General features: G+C 40.5%; 1 protein-coding gene across 2 annotated transcripts in view; it reads left to right on the plus strand.

The window, feature by feature from the left end:
• The window catches only part of LOC126418774 (STAM-binding protein-like A), an 81,087-nt gene that overhangs the window by 19,692 nt on the left and 38,669 nt on the right, over positions 1-22,726 (plus strand). For both annotated transcript variants that reach the window (XM_050085713.1, XM_050085704.1), the window contains one exon: positions 3,943-4,129. In XM_050085713.1, coding sequence (XP_049941670.1) covers positions 3,943-4,129 — 187 coding nt within the window. The remainder of the gene's footprint in view (positions 1-3,942; positions 4,130-22,726) is intronic.

The raw sequence follows: 22,726 nt of genomic DNA on the forward strand, positions 1-22,726 counted from the left end.
CTGTAAGTGCAAGGGGCACACACAATGTTTGTGTATGTGAGACCCATCAAAATGCTAAGCTGATGTTTGCTGCTATAAAGGATTCTGGTCTGGATTACAAAGGTGCAATGAAGCTGCTAGTGTGTGACATCAGTTCCTACCAGTGCATGATACACAGGTATGAAAAGTTTCCTGGTAAGGCAAATCTTGCAGAAAGCATGAATAACAAACTGTTTGGTGAACTATTTATGGATGATGATGAACTTGTTTCTTATAAACTATGGACGCACATGGATTGCACAAGTCTTGAAACAAAGCAAAGCACAGTGAAAGATTTTGTTGAAATGTGTTGTCAAAAAACGGACAAACTGACCACACAGCTTCACAGCAACAGCACAATCGACTTATCTCCAGTTTTGTAAGGATAATTTGAAGCAAGGTGAAATTATAAGATGAAATTATAGTAATACTAGACTTTTCTGAAAATTATGCATTTATAGTTCAAGAAGCCATCCAAGGAAATCATTGGGACAACAGTCGAGGAACTCTCCAGCCGTTTGTGATTTACTATAGAGGCGAATCAGGTGATGTGTGTGTCATGAGCCTGTGCGTTTTTAGTGACTGTTTAATTCATGATGCCATTGCAGTTCATGTCCACATTCGCACTGTTGTGGCATATGTGAAAAACAAGCTGCCTCACATACATTTTGTGAAATACTTCTGTGATGGGGCAGCTAGTCAGTACAAAAACTGTAAAAATCTCAAAAATTTATGCATGCATTACCATGATTTTCGGATTCACGCATAATGGAATTTTTTCGCAACAAGTCATGGTAAAAATCTTTGTAATGGTATTGGTGCTACCATTAAGCACATGGCATCATGAGCTAGTCTGCTGCAACCTACAGAAGGTCACATTCTAACACCTCTTCAGTTATTTACCTGGGTACAGAAAAATATCTCTGGCATACAATCATTCTGTGTTTTGAAAGATGAGGTGAAATCAGTCAAAGAGTTGCTAAAAAGCAGACTAGAACATGTTAAAACTGTTGCAGGCACAAGGAGCCATCATCACTTCTCTCCAGCGGACTCTGATAATGTGCAGATGAGCAGACTGTCCGGTTATAACGATAGGTTCATGCACAACGTGTCTTCACAGTGTGTCTGACTCAGAATTCAGAAGCAAAAGCATCAGGATACAACTATATTGCTATGTTATTGCTGTTTATGATGACAAATGGTACTTAGGATGTGTTGCAGAGTGCTGTGAAGCAGAAGGTGATGTATTTGTGAACTTCATGGCACCAGCAAGATCATTTCATTGGCCACGTTTGGCAGACAGGTGTTGGATTTCTTTTGAACATATTCTTATGACAGTTCCAGTTCCTACCACAGTATCAGGAAGACAGTACAATTTGCCACTCAATGTACAGAGTACAGTAGCTAAAGTATGGGAGAATTTCTGTTCGAAGCACAATCAACTGGTATTTAGCAGTTAAGGTGCAGTAAACATTAATGATAGGGTGTGTTAATCTGTCTATATGTTGTTGCTTAGTGTTTAAACAGTTGTGGGAGAGGATAAGAAGAGGCAGAACAGTTTACAATATGTTTCTACAAAATTGTATATTCGGAACAATGGCCACATCACCAAATACATCTGTCAACTTCCATTGTACACATATGTCTTGCAATAACATGCTGAAAGTTTGAGATATATATCATTATGGTCTACTTATGCAGTGTGTGAAATTTGGCTTGGATACCACTCGTCCCTTCTGTGCTACCACACTTCGAAAATCCAGGTTTTTCAGGTAATTTTTCAAATTTTTGTATTTTCGTGTGCATGTAACTCAGTTTTTGTGACTGATATGGGCATGATGAGTTCTGTGTGTGTTTAGGCCACATTAAGCTTACCACAAAAAAATTTATACCCTTTTTGAGTGAATTATATATGGCATAGAGGGCACCTACAATATGTACCTTTTAACGTATTACAATTTTTTAATCACACTTTGGAATTTTTTATTTTCCCTCAGAAATATGTTGTTGGTGTTTTGATTCATGGAGTGTATTCTCTAAATGGGTGTTACTAGGTTGTAAAAATTTCACTGGACTGTGTGGAATAGTTCCAAAGTTATTAAGACCTGAAGTTGGGTCTGAAGATAGATTGCCAGATGCGGGTTGCAATTTACGGGTCACGCCACCTTCTTTCACAAGTCATAATTCTGGAACTAATTGGCAGGGGAAACTAATACTTTGTACACGAGTGTTCCACACATGGTAGAATTAGTGTACTGAATTTTAGTCAAATCTGAGACTTATGAGCTGGAGCCCCTGGTTGAACTGACATGGAATAACCCATCTTTCTTTAGACAGGTTGTACCATAAATTTCATTTCATATCCTCTGTATGTTGATCATTAACAGTGTCACACTAGGAAGAAAGCTATTGTCATATACAAAAATAGTTAATATTGTAAATTTGATGAAACAAAAATTTCATTTGAATTGCTCCTTTGAAATAATCAAGCAGTATCACCATTTAAAACACTGAGGGAAAGAAGACAAAGGCTTTAAAAACTATATTAACTGGAAAAAATACTGAATATTTTGATGTATCATCATCATCATCATCATCATCATCATCATCATCATCAGCCATTTGACATCCGCTGACAGATGAAGGCCACCAGTAAGCTTTTCCATGCTTTGTAGCCTTTAGCTGTATCCATCCATGTTGCTCCTCAGCTGTTTCTAATGTCATCCACCCACCTCCCCTTAGGTCATCATCTCACTGTTTTTATGTCTTTGTATCTATCAAAGATCATCTTCAATCCATCTAACTTCTATCTGTCTTCATGTCTCATCTGCTTTAATTTCATTTTCATTACAGACATAAATACATATCCAACTACTGTCTGTTCCCTAATCCATTTGCTTGGTTCCCTGCTTTTTCCTAGCAATCCCCAGCATGCCTTAGTACAGTATTGAGATGCAGCACTCCATTATTCCCTGTGGAGACCTCAGCTTGTAAGTGGTCTCCATGTTCAAAATCTAAGTTTAATTGTCACAAGTCGAAACTGGTAATACACTCCAATTATAAGCTCTCCTTCAGGAGCTATTGGAAGATTTCTTTTGAAAATCCAATGTACTTCCATATAAATAAGTATAGGCAATTTTTGTCCATGTGTTTCTTTCGCATGGTGTGTGTCTGGCTGTTTTCTGTACAGCCCTAAACACAAAATCTCATCAACTTGTGCTGTGACTTCGTTGTTTATTTGTACTGTTTCCCTTTCCTATTTATTGTGTGTTATTTTAGTCTTATTTCTTATTTGTTTCAGGCCTACTTTCAAACTTGCTCCATTGAGTACTTCAATTTTTTATTGACATTTATCTGTACAAGTGGCATATAATACAGTGTCGTCACACAAACAAAAGTTGTTCGGATATTCCCATTAACACACACTGACTTCATTTCTCCCAGTTCAAAAATCTGAAAATTTCTCTATAGCTGCTAAGGTATTTTTGATGAAATCATCATGCCTGATTCCTGTGTCAGTTTGAAGTTTCCCACTGCTTTGATGAGGTCTCCTGGAAGTTGTGCCACAGATTTTTATATTGTTCACTATACTAATATATTTATTCATTACTTTGATTCTCTGGTGCTGTTATTACAAATTTGTAGACTCTAGTCAAATTCTAACACACAGCCAATTAGTTCTAGATGGACATATTTCATATTCATTGCTCTGCTCTGTAATTTTAGTCACAACTGGTTTCTGTTTTGTCTTCTTCATAATCTTATTTTTTCGAATAGTGTGCTGTTATGTGCTGAATTTTGGTACTCAGCCTACTGAAATAAAATTATCCATAATATCTTTGTGCTTTCCTGTTTAGAAATACGCAGACTAATTTGAAATATTTAACTGATACAATACTATTGCTATTTTTTTCTTATTTTCAGAGTACCATCAAGACCAACTTTTGACAGATCAGCAAAGCCTCTGAGTTTGCTGAGTCCATCAATACACAGCAAACCAGGTCTAAGAGATGTTGTCATACCTTCTAAGCTTATGGGCAAATTCATGGCATTAGCTCAACGGAATACAGAACATAATGTTGAGACATGTGGTATTTTGGCTGGCAAATTGGTAAGTTCAAATTATATATATATATATATATAGTTTCACTCCATTAGAAAAGAATGACCTGATTTAAAAACTTCATATTTATTGACAGAAACATACTAGAAAACAGAGACAAATTATGAAGCACTTACGAAGTCTTAGAACTTTTAGTTATGATATTACAATTGGTCTCTTTGTCCACCTCCAACAACACAGACAACATATAGATGATAAGTGAATTCGTCATACAGACCATGTAATCTCTTTGTGTTGACAGAAGTCTTTGCTGCTCTTATCCTGTTTGTCAGCTCATCTATGCTTTGTGGTAAAGGGAGGATGAAAGCACTTTTCTTCACATATCCCCACACTAAAAAATTGCACTGGGTCATGTCTGGAGATCCTGGAGGCCAAGAATGTAGAACAGTGTCTCGGGGTCCCGTGCACCTTATTCAGCATTTAGGCAGCATGTAGTTGAATTGTCATACAATATCGTGCAAATGCTGAGGAGTTCCAGCCTCTTGGAATATGAAGCCATTGAGAGACCTTTTCAAGTTCTGGGAAAAGCCAAGTCTGATGTTCACTTTAGTGAGTCTCTTTCATGCTCGACAATTGTGTGAGGGTTCTTAAGTCCTCATATGTATGTTGGTTCACTTTGCTGCTATTATGAAACATAACTTCATCACTGAAAACTAACTGTGATAAAATCTATCTTCTTCCATGTCTTCCAGACTAACAAAGCTGAAGTCAACACATTTCCTTTTCTCATCAACCCAAAGAGCTTGCAGTAGTTGTAGTCTGTATGATTTGTAGACCAAATGTAGCCTTAGCACTTGTTGTATGAGGCATTGCAGGTTCGTTACTCCTGTAGCAAGTAGACTTTCATGGCCGCTGCACAAACATTTACCGAATTCCTTCCACCATTTCATTAGAAGTACACAGTCAGTAACACATTGACAGATTGGAGAATGTGAAATGGTACTCACCGGGTTTTGTCATTGCAAATCTTCAGTGGCACTTGATAAAATGTAGTCCCACACTCTCAAATTTCTGTAATGGTGGTCTCTCAGTTCACTAACAGACACAACACCATTGGTTAAGTTTGAGATATTTCACTCTTATTTGGCAATGACTAGCTCACAATAGAGCTTTTCATAGTCCTAAAAATTGGTCAGCGAGAAAAATCATTAGTAATACTCATCTGATCAGTCCACTTTCCTTCACACTAATACTTCTAAACAGAGTTGGTTACTGCCCATAGTAGGTTCTAAACAGTGGTAATTTGTCCAAAATAAATTTCCGTATCAAAGTTGGACAACAGCTGTGACAGCAGCCTCTTTTTAAGACTTTTTGTAAGGCCACTTTCTTTTCTGTCTCTCTAGTAAAAATTTTGCACCTGTTTTTAAACTAACTTTCCAATGAACCATAGACTTGAAATTTTAAAAATAGCACGAAACTGGATGAGAATGCAATATTAACTCACTTTCTTGTCTGTCTAATCCACCTAGCTCCCATGGGCATTGGACAGGGATGGAGGTGAAAAGGTTTTCACTTTTGAGTTACTTATTTGAACTTTGTTATTCTGCCAGCTGTCTCCATTGTCCTTTTTCCTCTTATTGTTGTCCTCCTGTCCACGTTCAGCTAATTGCTGTTGACAGTCTCTGGCGGGTTGGCCAGCCTCTGCTCGTTCTCCGAGTCATTTCGGAACCTTCTCAAATTCTTGTCACAGTAGTTTCCAAAAATAAAAATTGGTTGAAAAATTGTACACACACAAGACTAAAAATCAGAAAATCGTTATTTAAATAAAAATAATTTTTAATGTTTTGGAAAAAAAAGAAAAAAACACCCAATCAGATGTAGTGTTCAAATGGCGAAATTTTGGATGTCATATGGAATTTAATGATGTATTTATATTGTTTGTAGATTGCTGTCTGTCGGCTGTATATGTATGTTATGTTCTGGACATGAGTAAATAAATAAATAAATAAAAATTTTGTAATGTAACACATTAAATTGGATAAAAAAAGTATGTAATAATTTCCACTAGGCTGTTACAAATTGCTAACCCTGTACTAAAAGTTCTGAAAATTTGTGATTGTGTGTGTTTTTTATTTTAGCTATGAAAATGCTTGTAGGATATACAACAAATAATATTAGGTGTGCACAATACAGCGAGCCAGGGTGTCTGCCCTGGGCGGCAATTTCATGAGGGGAGGGGGGCACCAAATTCATATTCTTGAGGAAAAAAACATTGCTTCATAAGCGTCTAGCATCCAGCGAACTTTGTTCTAGCGATTATTCATAAGATTTTGAAATGCATCCCTGTTGATTTTTTGACATTTTTGAACACATTCCTAGTTGATTTCTTACTGAATAATAAGTTGGTTTTTGAATGGGTGCATAGTGTACACAATGTTTCTGCCAGAGGAATCCTGGTTGCATTAGAAATAAACTTCCCTGCAGACAAAACAGGACAGGGCTATACAAGCTGAGTGGACTGAAGCCGAACGGGTGAAAGCCAATTGCTGTTTGTTATGTGGATGACTGAGTTTGCGAATTATCAGCTTTGTTATAATTACTCGCGAAATCCATAGATTCAGACTATCAGAGTGGAAATAAACAACGAACAGGAATAACATACAAGAAAGATCGTGTAATATCTTCTCGGTGACTCCAAGAAAATGAAATTTTGACAGAAAAGTTTTCGCCAGATCGTTACACTAGTAAGGGCCAGATGTAGAGTCCCAGCTAGAGCTGCTTAAATTAAATTCTGGGAGTAGTGCGGAAAAAGTGTTGTATGAACACGTAATAATGCCTAACTGGAGAATAAACGCGGGGTAACTAAACTGGTGATTGTGGCAGGGTTGGTGGAGTTAACCAGAGAATGAGTCTTGACACTGGCAGGAATAGTTGCAGAATTAGTGATGACAAGATTTGTTTGTTAGAATGAGGAAGAAGAAGAACTGGGGACATCACTCAAATTATGGAAGAATGTTCCAATTCCAAATTTATACAAAAATTTCATACTACTACATTTCGATCCCATGCTTGAGAAGCTGGAGCATATGAATGAAATGTGAAATTATTTCCTAACATAAAGCTTTTTGCTTTTAGTAGGCCTAATAGGCATTTGATATTGGTACTTTGAATTATATTCTGTCGTGCTATAAAAATGACCATTTGTACCATAACAGTCTCGTTTATTTGGTGTGTGTGTTATAATTTCTGAAATATTAGACAAGCCTATTTCATTTCATCTAGCAGACAGTGACAAAACAGATGTAATCAGATCGAGAAATCACACCAGTCTTGGATATTATTTGTATTAACAGCTTTTTCGGTGTAAGACAACGACATTTCAATTTTTCCTGTTTGAAAACATTTGACGAACTTGATGAGGTAATAGATTCTTTTGCAGAAAGGAAAGCACACCATGTAAAGCTGTAGCAAGATTAGAGAGAAAAAAAAATGCTAAAACCTAAGGATTGATCAAATGTGTACTGTCCTGCTTGTCTCTTGTCTCTATGGTTTCATGTATACTATATTTAATTTTATATAATAGAGGGAAACATTCCACATGGGAAAATATATATAAAAGTTAAAGATGCTTTAACTTACCAAACGACACAGGCCTGTGTCTGTATATATGCGGATGGATGTGTGTGTGTGCGCGAGTGTATACCTGTCCTTTTTTCCCCCTAAGGTAAGTCTTTCTGCTCCCAGGATTGGAATGACTCCTTACCCTCTTCCTTAAAACCCACATCCTTTTGCCTTTCCCTCTCCTTCCCTCTTTCCTGATGAAGCAACCATGGGTTGTGAAAGCTTGAATATTTGTGTGTGTGTGTGTGTGTGTGTGTGTGTGTGTGTTTGTGTGTTTTTTATTTTATTGTGTCTATCTACATACCAGTGCTTTCTCGTTTGGTAAGTTAAAGCATCTTTGTTTTTTATATATATTTAGTTTTATGTCAGACAAAACAGCAAGTTACTAACTAACAGACAAACAAGAGTGCAGATTTTCTGAAGCGCTCTTATTCTCCTGGTTACAAATAATCCCATCCAGTACTAATTGCGAGGTGGAAAAAAAAGAGAGGAGGGGGGGGGGGGGGCAGGATGTCAAACTGGCTGACTGGGAGCAATAGAGACACCACAGGATATTTCAATTTCCATTGTTGTGAATTTAATTTGATGGCATCCATTACAAAATATACACATTTGACTTCCACAGAATGAGATACAGTGATGTGCGATAGAAGAATAGTGTGTGAAGAGGTGTGGCACAGCACTTTGGCACACGTAAGACCAAATAACATGTCTTACATTGTCTCAAACATACATGATGTATCAGACTGTTCAAAAAGATGTGCACTAAAAAATGAAAATTTTTTGAAAAATCAATTTTTTTAATTTTTTGGCATCCTATCTCAAATGCTTGGTGGGGAAGTTGGGTGGGGGGGGGGGGGGGAGGGGGCGGGTTCTGAGATATCATAGATCCGGGGCAGATGTGCAGAGCAGTCTGAATTGTAGTAGGGAGGTGGGTAGTCTCCACGTGACCCATGTTTACATTTAGTGATTTTGATATTGCCTCTTCATTTACTGCTCTCACGTCAAATAAAAACAAAATGATTTCTGTGGCCGGGAACTATCAAGTGAATTAAAATACATTCACATAATTATGAAGGACTAAAATGTTATTAGTTTCATATATTATTTTACTTTCACCTTTCTGAGAGTCGAGCATTAATTGCTGTGCAGAAAAATGAAGTTATTTTTGTCAGTTTGCTAAAGAAATTTGGCTTTTATTAATCTTTTCCGCTGAGGCAGTCAATTTATTTGAATCGGAAGTATTTAATTCCACACTATTGGCTAGTTTCAACTGTTCACTGCATTTCAAGTGCACATTTTCATCTTCTAGCATGTATGGCATTATGCCATAATAAAGAACCAAACATGAGATAATACAGTACTAGTACGCCAAGAAAACTTACATCCTGAAAACCACATTGAAAAGCTTAATATCAGGTTGAGGCCTACTTCATTGGGAATATGGACATGCGAATGTGCACTATAAGCCGAATTATGCATTTTACTATGGTTCACAAAATTCTGATGCTTTTGGAGTATCCTCTGATGTCTTGTTTTCTTTAGGACATAGTGTAAGATCCTTTAATATACGAACATACAGGCTTCCTATGTCATCGTAGCCGCACAAGCGTGGTGACGTCCATTATCTGGCGCTCTCTGCCAACTGCTGAAATGAACCTGTTTCTAACAGGTCGCAGGAAAATATTGCGAATGGTGTTTCGAAAAGCGTTAAGCCTAGTTTACGTGATGACATTGGGTTGCGCCACTCGTTGTGTGGAATGAGTGACAGGCAAATGGTTTCATAAATGATTGTAAACACCAGTAGACACCAGTATAAATTTCAGATTTGTCATTTTGTGGGTTCCTGAGTCATGTCTGAAACAAAAGTTTTGGCAGCTGCACACTGCACGAGTTGTAATGGAGTTACAGCTTGTTGCATGGAGTTTCTGCATAAGGAAAAAAATAAGAAACGTGTTTGGATTCGTGACTGGATGAAGAAAAGATGTCAGCTCCATTGCTCAGCAGCCTTGCTGAAATAATTGATAATGGAAGACCCAAGTTCTTTTAATTATCTTAGAATGTCACCAGAACTGTTCATGTTTCTTCAAAATACAGTTAATTATGTTGTTGTTGTTGTGGTCTTCAGTCCTGAGACTGGTTTGATGCAGCTCTCCATGCCATACAGTAAAGCTGCATGTCCTCGGGAAAAATTACGGCTGTAGTTTCCCCTTGCTTTCAGCTGTTCGCAGTACCAGCACAGCGAGGCCGTTTTGGTTTATGTTACAAGGCCAGATCAGTCAATCATCCAGACTGTTGCCCCTGCAACTACTGAAAAGGCTGCTGCCCCTCTTCAGGAACCACATGTTTGTCTGGCCTCTCAACAGATACCCCTCCGTTGTGGTTGCACCTACGGTACGGCCATCTGTATCGCTGAGGCACGCAAGCCTCCCCACCAACGGCAAGGTCCATGGTTCATGGGGGGACAGTTAATTATATAACAGTTAATTATATGATAAGGAAAATATACTGTAATGCATGAAGCATTGTCGCCAGAACTGGAATTACACATCACATTGCATGCATTACAGTCGAGAACACTCGGCATGCTAGAAGAGAGCAGTTTTAGTTGGTGATGATGTTTTTCTCATTAACACCAATAATTATTAACATTAACTAATAATAATTAACATTAATAGCAATAATTATTTGAAGAAGACCACATTAAGAAGACAATGGTTTCCAAACTACTGTCTTGAAGATAGATTTGTACAGTGGCAATATTTCAAAATTCAATCATGTGTGAATGGGGAGTGCTGCTGCGACATTTTAAGCAGATGAATATTGATTAAAGAATGAAGCTTCTTGATTTGTGTATCCTTCCCTCCTGTCAACAGTAGTCCTTAAAAAAAGTCGGCCAACTCGAACAATGCGATTTTAGGCTTGTAGACGAGAGCATTTCCACAGCCAGAATTGTACTTGCTTGTATTTTCCTTAATTCAATAGTATATGTGCTCCTAACTCAATAAATTTTGCACTGCAGCTCAGATATTGTCAAACCCTCAATGTTCTGATTACACATGATGGTCACAGGAGCAGCAATATGTTGCTTATTTTTGTAATCGGCATCACTGAAATCCCACAAATGCCTATGCAAAGCATAGATATCAAAAAATCAAACATTATTATCCGTTTCCCACCTCATATTTCAGTTTGTCCACATGCACTATGAACAAACATAATCTCAAACGCACAGTGCGCATGCGCAGTGGCCGGTAGCGCAGTTGCCTTCAACCTACTGTATTTATTCGAATCTAAGCCACACCTGAAAAATGATACTCGAAATAAAGAAGAAAAAAAAAAAAAAAAAATCCTGAATCTAAGCCGCACCTGAAATTTGAGACTCGAAATTCAAGGGGGGAGAGAAGTTTTAGGCCGCACCTCCAAATCGAAACAAAGTTGGTCCATTGTAATATGAGACACAATTTAGGTCGAATAAATGACGATACAGCTATGGTAGTTTGGTTCGAATCGTAAGCTTAGCAGTTAAGCTTTACCAGGTAGCCATTGCTTTGCGTCAGGTGCTCCGTCCGTATTTATACAGGTACCTTTCCTTTTTCACGTGCTTCGTCTGGTTTGAATTGATTGCTTAGTTTTCTTTGATCTGATGAGTGCTGTTCTCTTTGTTATAGGTGTTTATGTCACTTTAAGTTGAAAATGCATTACTGTACTGTGTCATGCATTGTTTGTCGCATTCTGATAATGAGTGTTTACGGCCTGTCGCCGCTCGCGGCATGGCTTGCTTTTGCACGAAACAATGGCAAGAGACTGCTATTTGTTGTTACTTACAGTGCTGCCTTCTTTGATAATGATCAACAAGAACCAAATGATAGACTGCGTATGATAGATGATGTTCCGAGTGAGAGTTTAGCGAAAATTTTTCTCCGTTTGAAAATCTTTGCAGACGCCTCTTTAGTACATTACATTCTGCACAGAAATTAGTGTCATCTTAGATTTAAAATCTAGTCAATTGCCGTGCAGCATTTCTGACTGTATCACTATTAGGCATAATAATAATACGAGTTTCATGACATGATATGTATATTCTTCCGCGTTTGCTGTTGTTTTTCTCTAGTTTCGTAGTTTATTAGGCAGACAGGATTTAAATGAGATAGCAGCAAACATGAAAGAATACGTGGCAAAATGTTTATATTCCTATTATTCTTATGGTGAAGAGAATACTGCATGTGATTCACAATTCATGGAAGTTCCTATTAGCAACCATCTCTTCTCACAGGTAGGAAAAAATTCACAACGTAGAGTTGGCCATATTTACAAACATCCCTAACAGTCGGATTTTCGTAGTACAATGAAATGCTGCTACATTCGAAGATGAACAATACAGAATTTGTATTTATTTTGTTGGATAATCTATGAAAATGCAGTGGTTGAAACTCGGGGTGGAGAAAAAAGCTAATCTTCCACCTTTTTTTTTTAATTTTTAAATTTTTTTTTAAATTTATTTACTGACACAGAGATTGTGCCTGCAAAGTGTGCCTGTGTAGCGCTTCATATATTCGACGCAGAAGTTAGTTGTGGCGGCACCTACCAATATTTTCAAATTTCCGCTTACTTTGCACTCGATTCTAAGCCGCAGGCGGTTTTTTGGATTACAAAAACCAGAAAAAAAGTGTGGCTTAGATTCAAGTAAATACGGTAGTGTTGTCGTGTAAACTAGGCTTACTTTCAAAGTAAATTTCCTTTTACATTAGATGAACTATGTGCGAGAATGTACGATGAATTTCTTAAATTACAGAGTGTTTGACTCTCATTTGAACAGCAACTCTTTGAGGACGAGCCATTTAGATGAATTTCGAGCCCAGGAGATCAGACATATATGTTGTTATTAAACATTTTACTGGCACATTTGTGTGATGTATCTTAAAGTGTAACCCGTGCAAAAAAAATAAACATTATATGTGAATGCGTAGCTTCTCCTGCAGCTTATTAATCTATAGGTAGTGGAGAGCGGGTGTGGTAATTACGATGATAGATGATCACTCACACTTCTGTCACTTACTGTGACACTTGCAGGATTATACACAATGCGTGTAGCATAGAGCGCGCACTACAGAGAACATATCTGGCGGAGATACAGTTGTTCTCACTGTGTTAGGGTGTTGATATTATTGGGGGGTGAGCCAGTGGTTCTATGCCCCTACAAATCATCTTAGAGACCAATACTGTGTGAAAGCATTGCTTTTCTTGTAGCAACACTGTATATATTAATTTAAACCATTAACTTTTCCTATTTGTATGTTTGCGCCACTTAACAGTGTTGTTGCTATTGGCTGACTACATCACGTATCCTATACTCTATCTGCTGTCATCGGCTGGCGAGATCACATGACGTAAGCTGTGACTGGCTTACAAAAGCGCATCTCTCTTGATTTCAGTGCTTCAGAAAGTAATATGCTGTATTTGGTGCAATTCACATTTATGCTTTTGTAATACAAAAATATGCAGCGTACGTGTTGCTGCACATCAAAGATCTTTCCAAATGTGTGACCCCCCTCACCCTGAGATTCATTTTCTAAAGTGCCAAGATAGCCATTCAAAGGATTGATAACTTTTACAATTCCGAGGGAAAGCATACTGTCATTTAACAAGGAAAAAATGTATTTTCACTCGTGAGAAAATGTATTTTTAACTGGGAAATCTGCAAAAAATCTGGGAATTTTTTTCCTTGTCCATGTAAACACCCTGCCTTAGCATCACCTGATTTAATTCAACTACACTCCATTACGCTAGTTTTGCTTTTGGTGATGTTCATCTTATATCCTCGTGTCAAGACACTGCCCATTCCTTTCAACTGCTCTTCTAAGTCCTTTGCTGTCTCTGACAGAATTACAGTGTCATCAGCAAACCTCAAAATTTTTATTTCTTCTCCTTGAACTTTAATTTCTCCTCCAGATTTTTCTTTGGTTTTCTTTCCTGCTTGTTGTTCAGTGTACATATTTAATAACATCGGGGATAGGCTACAACCCTATCTCACTTCCTTCTCAACCTCAGCCTCCTTTTCATGCCCCTCGACTCTTATAACTGCCATTTGGTTTTGTCTATAACTTAATAGCCTTTCACTCCCTGTATTTTACCCCTGCTACCTTCAGGATTTCAAAGAAAATGTTCCAGTCAACATTGTCGAACGCTTTCTCTAGGTCTAAAAATGTAGATTTGTCTATCCTTTACCTATCTTCTAAGATAACTTGTAGGATCAGTATTGCATTGCATGTTCTTCCTACATTTCTCCAGAATCCAAACTGATCTTCCCTGAGGCCAGCCTCTACCAGTATTTCCGTTCTTCTGTAAAGACTTTGTGTTAGTATTTTTCAACCATGAATTATTGTTGTACGTATCTGCGACTCAGCATCTCCTCTATATGGTGAGTAGCAACCTTCCTTCTCATAACATAATTATTAAACTTAAAGTTTTGTAATTTTAACTCCTATCAGCAACTGCCTTTTTGAAATTGGTATTACTACATTCTTCTTGAAGTCTGAGGGTATTTCTCCTACCTCGTACATCTTGCACACCAGATGGAAGAGGTTTGTCATGACTTGCTCTCCCAAGGCTATCAGCAGTTTGATGGAATATCATCTACTCCTGGGGTCTTTTTTCAACTTAGGTCTTTCAGAGCTTTGTCAAATTCTTGTCACAGTATCATATCTCCTATCTCATCTTCACCTATTTCCAGTTTCTTTCTACAATGTTGCTTTCTAGTTCATCTCCCTGTATGTACTCCTTCCACCTTTCAGCATTCCATTCTTTACTTAGGACTGGTTTACTATCTGAGCTCTTGATATTCATACAGCTTCTTCTTTTACCCAAAATCCTCTTTAACTTTCCTGTAAATGGTATCTATCTTTCCCTTAGTGAAATGTGCTTATAAACCCATATATTTGTTCTCTAGCTTAACAATTTTTGTGAATATCATTGGTGGCCGAGTGGTTCTAGGCACTACAGTCTGGATGTGTGTGATGTCCTTAGGTTAGTTAGGTTTAAGTAGTTCTAAGTTCTAGGGGACTGATGACCTCAGAAGTTGAGTCCCAAAGTTCAAAGAGCCATTTTTTTTTAATCTCATTTTTTAAATGTTTGTATTCCTTTTTGTGTGCATCATGTGCTGCATTTTTAAATTTTCTCCTTTCATCAATTAAATTCAATGTCTCTTGTGTTATCCAAGGATTTCTACTAGGCCTTGTCTTTTTACCGATGTGATACTCTACTGCCTTCACTAGTTCTTCTCTTAAACCTACCCATTCATCTTCTACTGTATTCGTTTCCCCTGTTCTGGTCAACCGTTACTTAATGCACTGTCTGAAACTTTCAACATCTTGTTTTTTCAGCTTATCCAGGTCCCATCTCCTTAATTTCCTACCTTTTTGCAGTTTCTTCAGCTGTAATCTACAGTTCATAACCAATCAATTGTGAGCAGATTCCACATCAGTCCCTGGAAATGTCTTACAGTTTAAAATCTGGTTCCTAAATCTCTCTAACCATTATATGATCAACCTGAATCTGGTGTCTCCGCATCTCTTCCATGTATGCAACCGTCTTTTATGATCCTTAAACTAAGTGTTAACGATGATAAAATTGTGTTCTGTGCAAAATTCTACCAAGTGGTTTCATCTTTCATTCCTTACACCCAGTCCTCATTCTCTTACTCTTTTCCTACATCTACATCTATTTACATACTCCGCAGGCCACCATATGGCGCATGGTGGAAGGTACCCTGATGACAACCAGTCATTTTCTGTCCTGTTCCAGTTGCAGATGGAGTGAGAGAAATCGACTATCTCTATCCCTCCGTACGAGCCCTGATTTCTCATATCTTAGCTTTGTGGTCACTACGTGAAAAGTATGTTGTCAGCAATTGGATTGTTTTCCAGTCAGCTTCAATTGCTGGTTCTCAGTAGTGTTCTTCAAAATGAATATCTTCTTCTCTCCAGGGATTCCACTTGAACTTCCAAAGCATATCTGTAACACTTGCTTGCTGATCTAACCTACATGTAACAAGTCTAGGAGTTCTCCTCTGAATTACTTTGATGTCTTCTTTCAATTTGACCTGGTGCAGATCCCAAACACTCAAACAGCACTCAAGACTAGGTCACTCAAGTGTTCTATATGCAGTCTCCTTTCCAGATGAACCACACTTTCCTAAAATTCTCCCCACCTTCCCTACCACAATCCTCATATGCTCATTCCTTTTCATATCGTTTTGCAACATTTTGCCCAGATATTTAAATGATGTGACAGTGCCAAGCAGGACACTACTAATATTGCATCTGAACATTACAGGTTTGTTTTTCCCTACTCATCCACATTAATTTCCATTTTTCTTCATTAAGAGCCACCTGCCATTCATCACCCCCAATTAGAAATTTTGTCTAGGTCACCTGGTATCAGCCTACAGTCACTTATCTTTGAAAACTTCCTGTACACCATAGCATAATCAGCGAACAACCACTGATTACTGCCCATGCAGTCTGCCAGATCGTTTATGTATATAGAAAATAGCAATGCCCCTATCACATTTCCTGGGACACTCCTGTGTCTGATGAACACTCATCACTGAGGACAACATACTGGATTCTATTGCTTAAGAAGTCTTTGAGCCAGTCACATATCTGGGAGCCTATTCCATATGCGCATACCATCGTTTACAGTCTGCAGTGGGGTACGATGTCAAATGCTTTTCGGAAATCTAGAAATATGGGTGTTGTGACTCGCCGATCATTCAAAGCGCCGCCGCGCAATTACGCGCGTCCTCTATGTGCGGTGCTGTCTGTCAGCCATGCAGCAGCTGCGCCACCTAAGCGGCCAGCCGAGCAGCGGCCGCTAGACTGGGACTCAGTGCTCATTTGAATGCTAATGTGTACACATGTCTTGCTTGTCAACTTACTCTCTGACTTATATGTGTTGTGTCGTTCTGAAATATATTTGTTAAACTTGATGTTATAACAATTGGCGACTAGGTAGTGGATTTTTCCTTTTCACCGTTGAGCCACAGGGGTTCCATGGCTACTGTCGAGCAACTATTGCAAAATCTCCTTGAACTGCAAATGCTTCTCACGGCAGCGATTCGCGATTCGTCGCGGCGTCAAATGCGGAGCGTTTCTTGTCGTTGGCTGTACCTCCTTTTCCTCCTTACGACGAGACGGCGGAAGACTGGTCTGATTATGAAAAACGTCTTCGACACCACTTCTTGGCATTTCATGTCACGGACGAACAACCATGTAAGTCTCTGTTCCTTTCCTGGATTTCACCTCAAATACATCGGTTGTTGTTGCAGTTGGCTCCTTTGAAGGATCCTGCATCTTTGTCCTTTGCTGAAATGTGCTCACTTCTGTCTGTCTATTTTCGAAAGCAAACGCATGTGGTAGCCTCTCGTGTTGCCTTTTATCGTTGTCAAAAACAGCCACATCAATCCTATCGCGCTTGGGCTACTGAACTTCACGGCCTCAGTCGAAAGTGTCAATTTGTTACTGACGTTCACAAAGAATCCTATGCCGATTCCATGTTACAGGATGCTATTATCCGGTCGGCGCCCGACAAAGAAGTTCGGCAACGTGCCCTTCAGTTGGCGAATCCGAATCTAGATGAAGTTCTCTCCATTGCGCAGTCTTTTGAAATTTCTCGCGCCGCTGGGGCGCAAATAGAGGCGTGGGGTGATGTCGGGGGAATACAACCTCTGTGCGCTGTTGGCGACGCGTGCGGCGCGTCCCTGCCGGCCGGCATGGCCGCAGTGCGCTCCCACGCGCAGCCTCGGCCTAGCCGTAAACAACCCGCTAAGAAACTGCAGCAAAACCCCCGGCAACTTCCTTCATGTCCATGGTGTTTTACGAAACATTCACGCGAGGATTGTCCCCAACATTGGGCTGTGTGTCACAATTGCAAAAAGAAAGGTCATGTGTCTTCTGTTTGCAAATCCGACCGCATACATGATGTTCCTGAACATGACGCTGATTCTGATTCTGATTCTGTGTTGTCTGTCAATTGCACTTCTTCCCTTTCAGGGAAGTTATTCCTCACTGTCCAAATCCTTGGTCGAGATGTTCGCATGCAAGTGAATACCGGTTCTGCTGCCACTATAATTAATTCTCAGACGTATCTTCAGTTGGGTTCTCCACTCCTGTCACCTGTCACTTGGCAATTACGGACGTACAATAAGCAGAAGATTTCTCTCTTGGGACAGTTTAATGCTGAGGTATCTTACAAATCCATCGTTTGCACTGTTCCCATATTTGTGGTCGACCAGAGCAACGCAGAAAATCTTTTTGGTTTTGATGCCTTTCGCATTTTTGGGTTCTCCATAGATGACTCTGTCAATATTGTCTCTGATGCTATTCCTTATGCTCAACTGGATTCCTTGTCGACGACATTTTCGTCCCTTTTTTTCTCCTGGCTTAGGCCGTGCAAACGACTTTGAAGCTCATTTCACGCTCAAACCCACTGCTCGGCCTAAGTTTTTTCGGGCTCGGCCCATTCCTGTGGCCCTTCGTGATCGGGTAAAACGGGAGTTGGATCGTCTCACTACTTCAGGGGTCTTGCTTCCTGTCACTTCCAGTGAGTGGTCCTCTCCTGTCGTTGTCGTTGCTAAGCCAAGTGGTGATATTCGTCTCTGTGGCGATTTCAAAGCCACTGTAAATGCTCATTGCCCCATCAACACTTACCCTATGCCCCATCTTGAAGAACTGTTCACTAAACTTGCTGGAGGCCAGTATTTTTCTAAAATTGATCTGTCAGAAGCTTATCATCAACTTCCTCTCGATGCTGCTTCCCGGCAGTTTCTGGTCCTTAACACGCCTTTTGGCCTCTATCGATACCAATGCTTGCCATTCGGGGTTGCTAGCGCCCCTGCTCTCTTTCAGCGATTCTTGGAACAATTATTGCTCCCTGTCCCTGGGTGTATCAATTACATGGTCGACATTGTTGTCACTGGCTCCACCACTGAAGAACATCTTCAAAATCTCCACACACTTTTTCATGTCTTACAGACTGCCGGTCTTAAGTGTAATCTTCAGAAATCACAAATTTTTCAGGCATCTATCACGTACTTGGGGTTTCAACTCTCTCGGGATGGTATTCATCCGCTTCAGCAAACTGTCTCTGCGATCGATGCCCTTCCTCGCCCTACATCTGTTAAGGAACTGCAGGCCTTCTTGGGGAAAATAACGTACTATCACAAGTTTTTACGTCTGCGGCTTCAGTGGCTCAGCCGTTGCATCACCTGTTGCATAAAAATGTGCCTTTTCACTGGTCCGCGTCATGCGAAGCTGCTTGTCGACCTGGCCAACGTCTTGTTCTTGCCACAGAAGCCTCTCAATATGGGGTCGGTGCAGTCCTTGCGCACCGTTTTTCTGACGGTTCGGAACAACCCATTGCTTATGCCTCCAAAACGCTCACGGATGCCCAACAAAAGTATTCTCAAATTGAGAAAGAAGCTTTGGCCATTATTTATGCTCTTCGTAAGTTTGGTGTTTTTCTCTATGGCTCAAAATTTCATCTTGTTATGGATCACAAACCCCTTGTTTCCTTTTTTCATCCATCAACGTCACTTCCCGACAAGGCTGCACACCGCCTCCAGCGTTGGGCTCTTTACTTGTCTCATTTCAATTCTGAGATTCATTTCCGACCAACGGCTCAACATGCAAATGCTGATGCTCTGTCTCACCTTCCCATGGGTCCTGATCAGGCATTCGATAGGGATGAACTTTTGTGTTTCCACCTGGATGTTGCCGAGCAGCAGGTTGTGGACGGGTTCCCCATCACTGGGGACAGGCTGGCGGCTGCTACGGGTTCTGACCCTACCCTCTTCTGGGTTTTACGCTGTATTCAGAAGGGTTGGCCAGACCGCCCCGTCTGCTAAGACTTCTGATCCGTTGCGGAACTACAATGCTTTGCGCTACCGCCTCACGGCTAGGGATGGTGTTATCCTCCTCTCCACTGACAATGCTTCGCCGCGTGTTGTGGTACCTGCGTCTTTCCGTGCTTCGGTCTTGCGCCTCCTTCACCAAGGGCACTGGGGTGTGTCGCGCACGAAATCTCTGGCGCGCCGTCACGTGTACTGGCCTGGCATAGACTCTGAAACAGCACACATGGTCGCTACGTGTGGCCCTTGTGCGTCACAGGCCGCTGCCCCGAAGTCATCTTTGTCACCGTGGCCTTCGCCTGAGAAGCCCTGGGAGCACATTCATGCTGACTTTGCGGGACCCTTTTTAGGTACTTATTGGCTCCTCGTAATTGACGCCTACTCTAACTTTCCTTTCATTGTCCGTTGCACGTCGCCTACCACCGCGGCAACCACCAGTGCTCTCGCCCGCATTTTTTCTTTGGAAGGCCTCCCCCCTACTCTTGTTACTGATAATGGTCTGCAATTTGCCTCTTCCGAATTTGTGGATTTTTGTGCTCGTCACGGCGTTATGCATGTCACGGCCCCGCCGTTCCATCCACAATCCAACGGTGAGGCTGAACGACTGGTCCGCACATTTAAGGCTCAGATGCGGAAACTTCTGACTTCTTCTGCTGCTGATGATGCGCTTCTCCAGTTTCTGGTGTCTTACAATTTCACCCCCATGGGTGACCACAGCCCGGTTGAGCTCTTACATGGCCAACAGCCCCGCACGCTACTTCATCTTCTGTAGCCTTCCACCTCACAGCCGCGGGTGCCTTCCCTTGGCCGGTTCACCGCCGATGACCTCGTCAGGGTACGGGGATATGGCAGGCGGCCAAAATGGAGCCCAGGCCGCATCTTAAGACACCGTGGCAGACGCCTGTATGAAATCCAGACGGACACGGGTGTTGCAGTGCGTCATTCGGACCAGCTTCGGCCTCGTGTGCCAGAAACGCCTGTTCAGAATGCCGCTACACCACTTTTGGCCCTACCTGACGCTCGGGATCTTGGCATCTCTCAATACTCACAACGCACCCCTCTCACCGTCATCGCGATGCCAGCACAAGAACGGACGCCACCAGGAGACGTGCCCATGCAGGAACCGGATGACCATCCTCTGTCAGAGCAAATCTACTCGCCTCCTCCTCCAACAGACGCCGACACATCGCCCATGTCTCCTGTCATATCAACTGGACTTGCTGCAACGGGCAGATTGATGCAGGAGGCCCCAGCAGATTAGACCCCTACGTCTCCTGTCATCTCGACCTGTTATCATCGGGGACACTTCCGTCCGTACGGGAAGCCTCCTCCTCGAGACTTTAGGGCGAGTCAAACAACGCCTATGGACGTTAGCCATCTGCGGGACACCTCCATCAAGACCAGTGCAACAATTTCAAAGGGGGGAAAAGTGTTGTGACTCGCCGATCATTCAAAGCGCCGCCGCGCAATTACGAGCATCCTCTACGTGCGGCACTGTCTGCCAGCCATGCAGCAGCTGCGCCACCTAAGCGGCCAGCCGAGCAGCGGCCGCTAGACTGGGACTCAATACTCATTCGAATGCTAACGTGTACACATGTCTTGCTTGTCAACTTACTCTGTGACTTATATGTGTTGTGTCGTTCTGAAATATATTTGTTAAACTTGACGTTATAACAATGGGATCAGCCTGTTGCCCTTCATCCATACTTCACAGTATATAGCGAGCTGGGTTTTGCACGAATGATGCTTTCGAAAGCCATGCTGATTCATGGACATGAGCTTTTCAGTCTCTAGGAAATTTATTATATTTGTACTGAGAATATGTTCTAGAATTCTGCAGAAAGCCGATATTAAGATAGCAACAGACCTATTTTCTTTTCTCCCTTTTCCTACTATCTAATTCCAGTCCCCCATCTCAACTAAATTTTCATCTCTTTTAACTATCTGAAGAATTTCTTCATCTCACCACACACTTCTTCAATCTCTTCATCATCCTTGGAGCTAGTGGGCATGCAGACTTCTACTATTGTGGTAGGTATGGGCTTTGTGTCTGTCTAGGCTATGATAATGTGTTCACTATGCTGTTAATAGTAATTTACCTGCATTCCTTTTTTCCTATTCATTTTTAAACCCACTCCAGCATTATCCCTACCTTGTATTCATCTGATCAGAAGTCCAGTTCCACTTGCCACCGAACTTCACTAATTCCCACTGTATCTTACAGGACACCCATCATCATGTAATCCACTGGTAATAATGACTGGACGGTTTGGCAACATGTTGATCACATGTTCCATGATAAAAGATCAGTCCTTGTAATGCCTTGCAGGCAGCAGGCAGCCTAATCCATGAGTGGTGTTTACATTTAGGTGGTTGTGATGATTCTTGGGTGCACATAGAGTGTGCAAAATTTGTTGCTAACAGAGTAACAAAATGACTGCTGCTTGGTGATTACATGAACTGACAGTGATGTTAGCTTGTGATAGTTCGATGCAGATTGCTGACCTATTGTTCGCTGAGTGTATATAAAGACAGGCGAAGGGATAATTAATAAAATCAGTAATCACATTTCACTTCATAATGTAAGGGTCAAATTTAGTAATTGTGTCATTCTATTAAACCAAGTAGTAATTTTGTTTAAGTGTATGAAAGACAACTGTATATGTAATAAAGTTCATTGGACATTTTATTGATACCATATGCATTTTATTGATACCATATGCACTTATGTGCGGATTATAGGGTTCATGTAAATTTCTCATGTTCATAATTTCCATAATTTATTCAGATAATTAAATGTACTATCTGGACCACAAAAAGTAGGGCAACAAAAGTATAACATTAGATCCGGGATGAACAAGCTTAAAGGCTCAAATAACAGAAGTGTTTTCGGTTGAATCGACACTTTAATTACAAATAATTTCGTAGTTAATGGATTTTTAGGGACAGTGAACTGAATACTGTAAAGAAGGATATTAGAGATTTTGAATGAACTATGTCTCTTTGTAAATAAACAATTCGTAGCTCACAGAATTTTTATGATCACATGATATTGGAACAAATTCAATTACAGATTTATCTTGAAAACTAAAGTTTTATAGAAAAGTAACTGTGTC

Source organism: Schistocerca serialis, chromosome 1, assembly GCF_023864345.2.
Source record: "Schistocerca serialis cubense isolate TAMUIC-IGC-003099 chromosome 1, iqSchSeri2.2, whole genome shotgun sequence".
In the NCBI taxonomy this organism is placed as follows: domain Eukaryota; kingdom Metazoa; phylum Arthropoda; class Insecta; order Orthoptera; family Acrididae; genus Schistocerca; species Schistocerca serialis.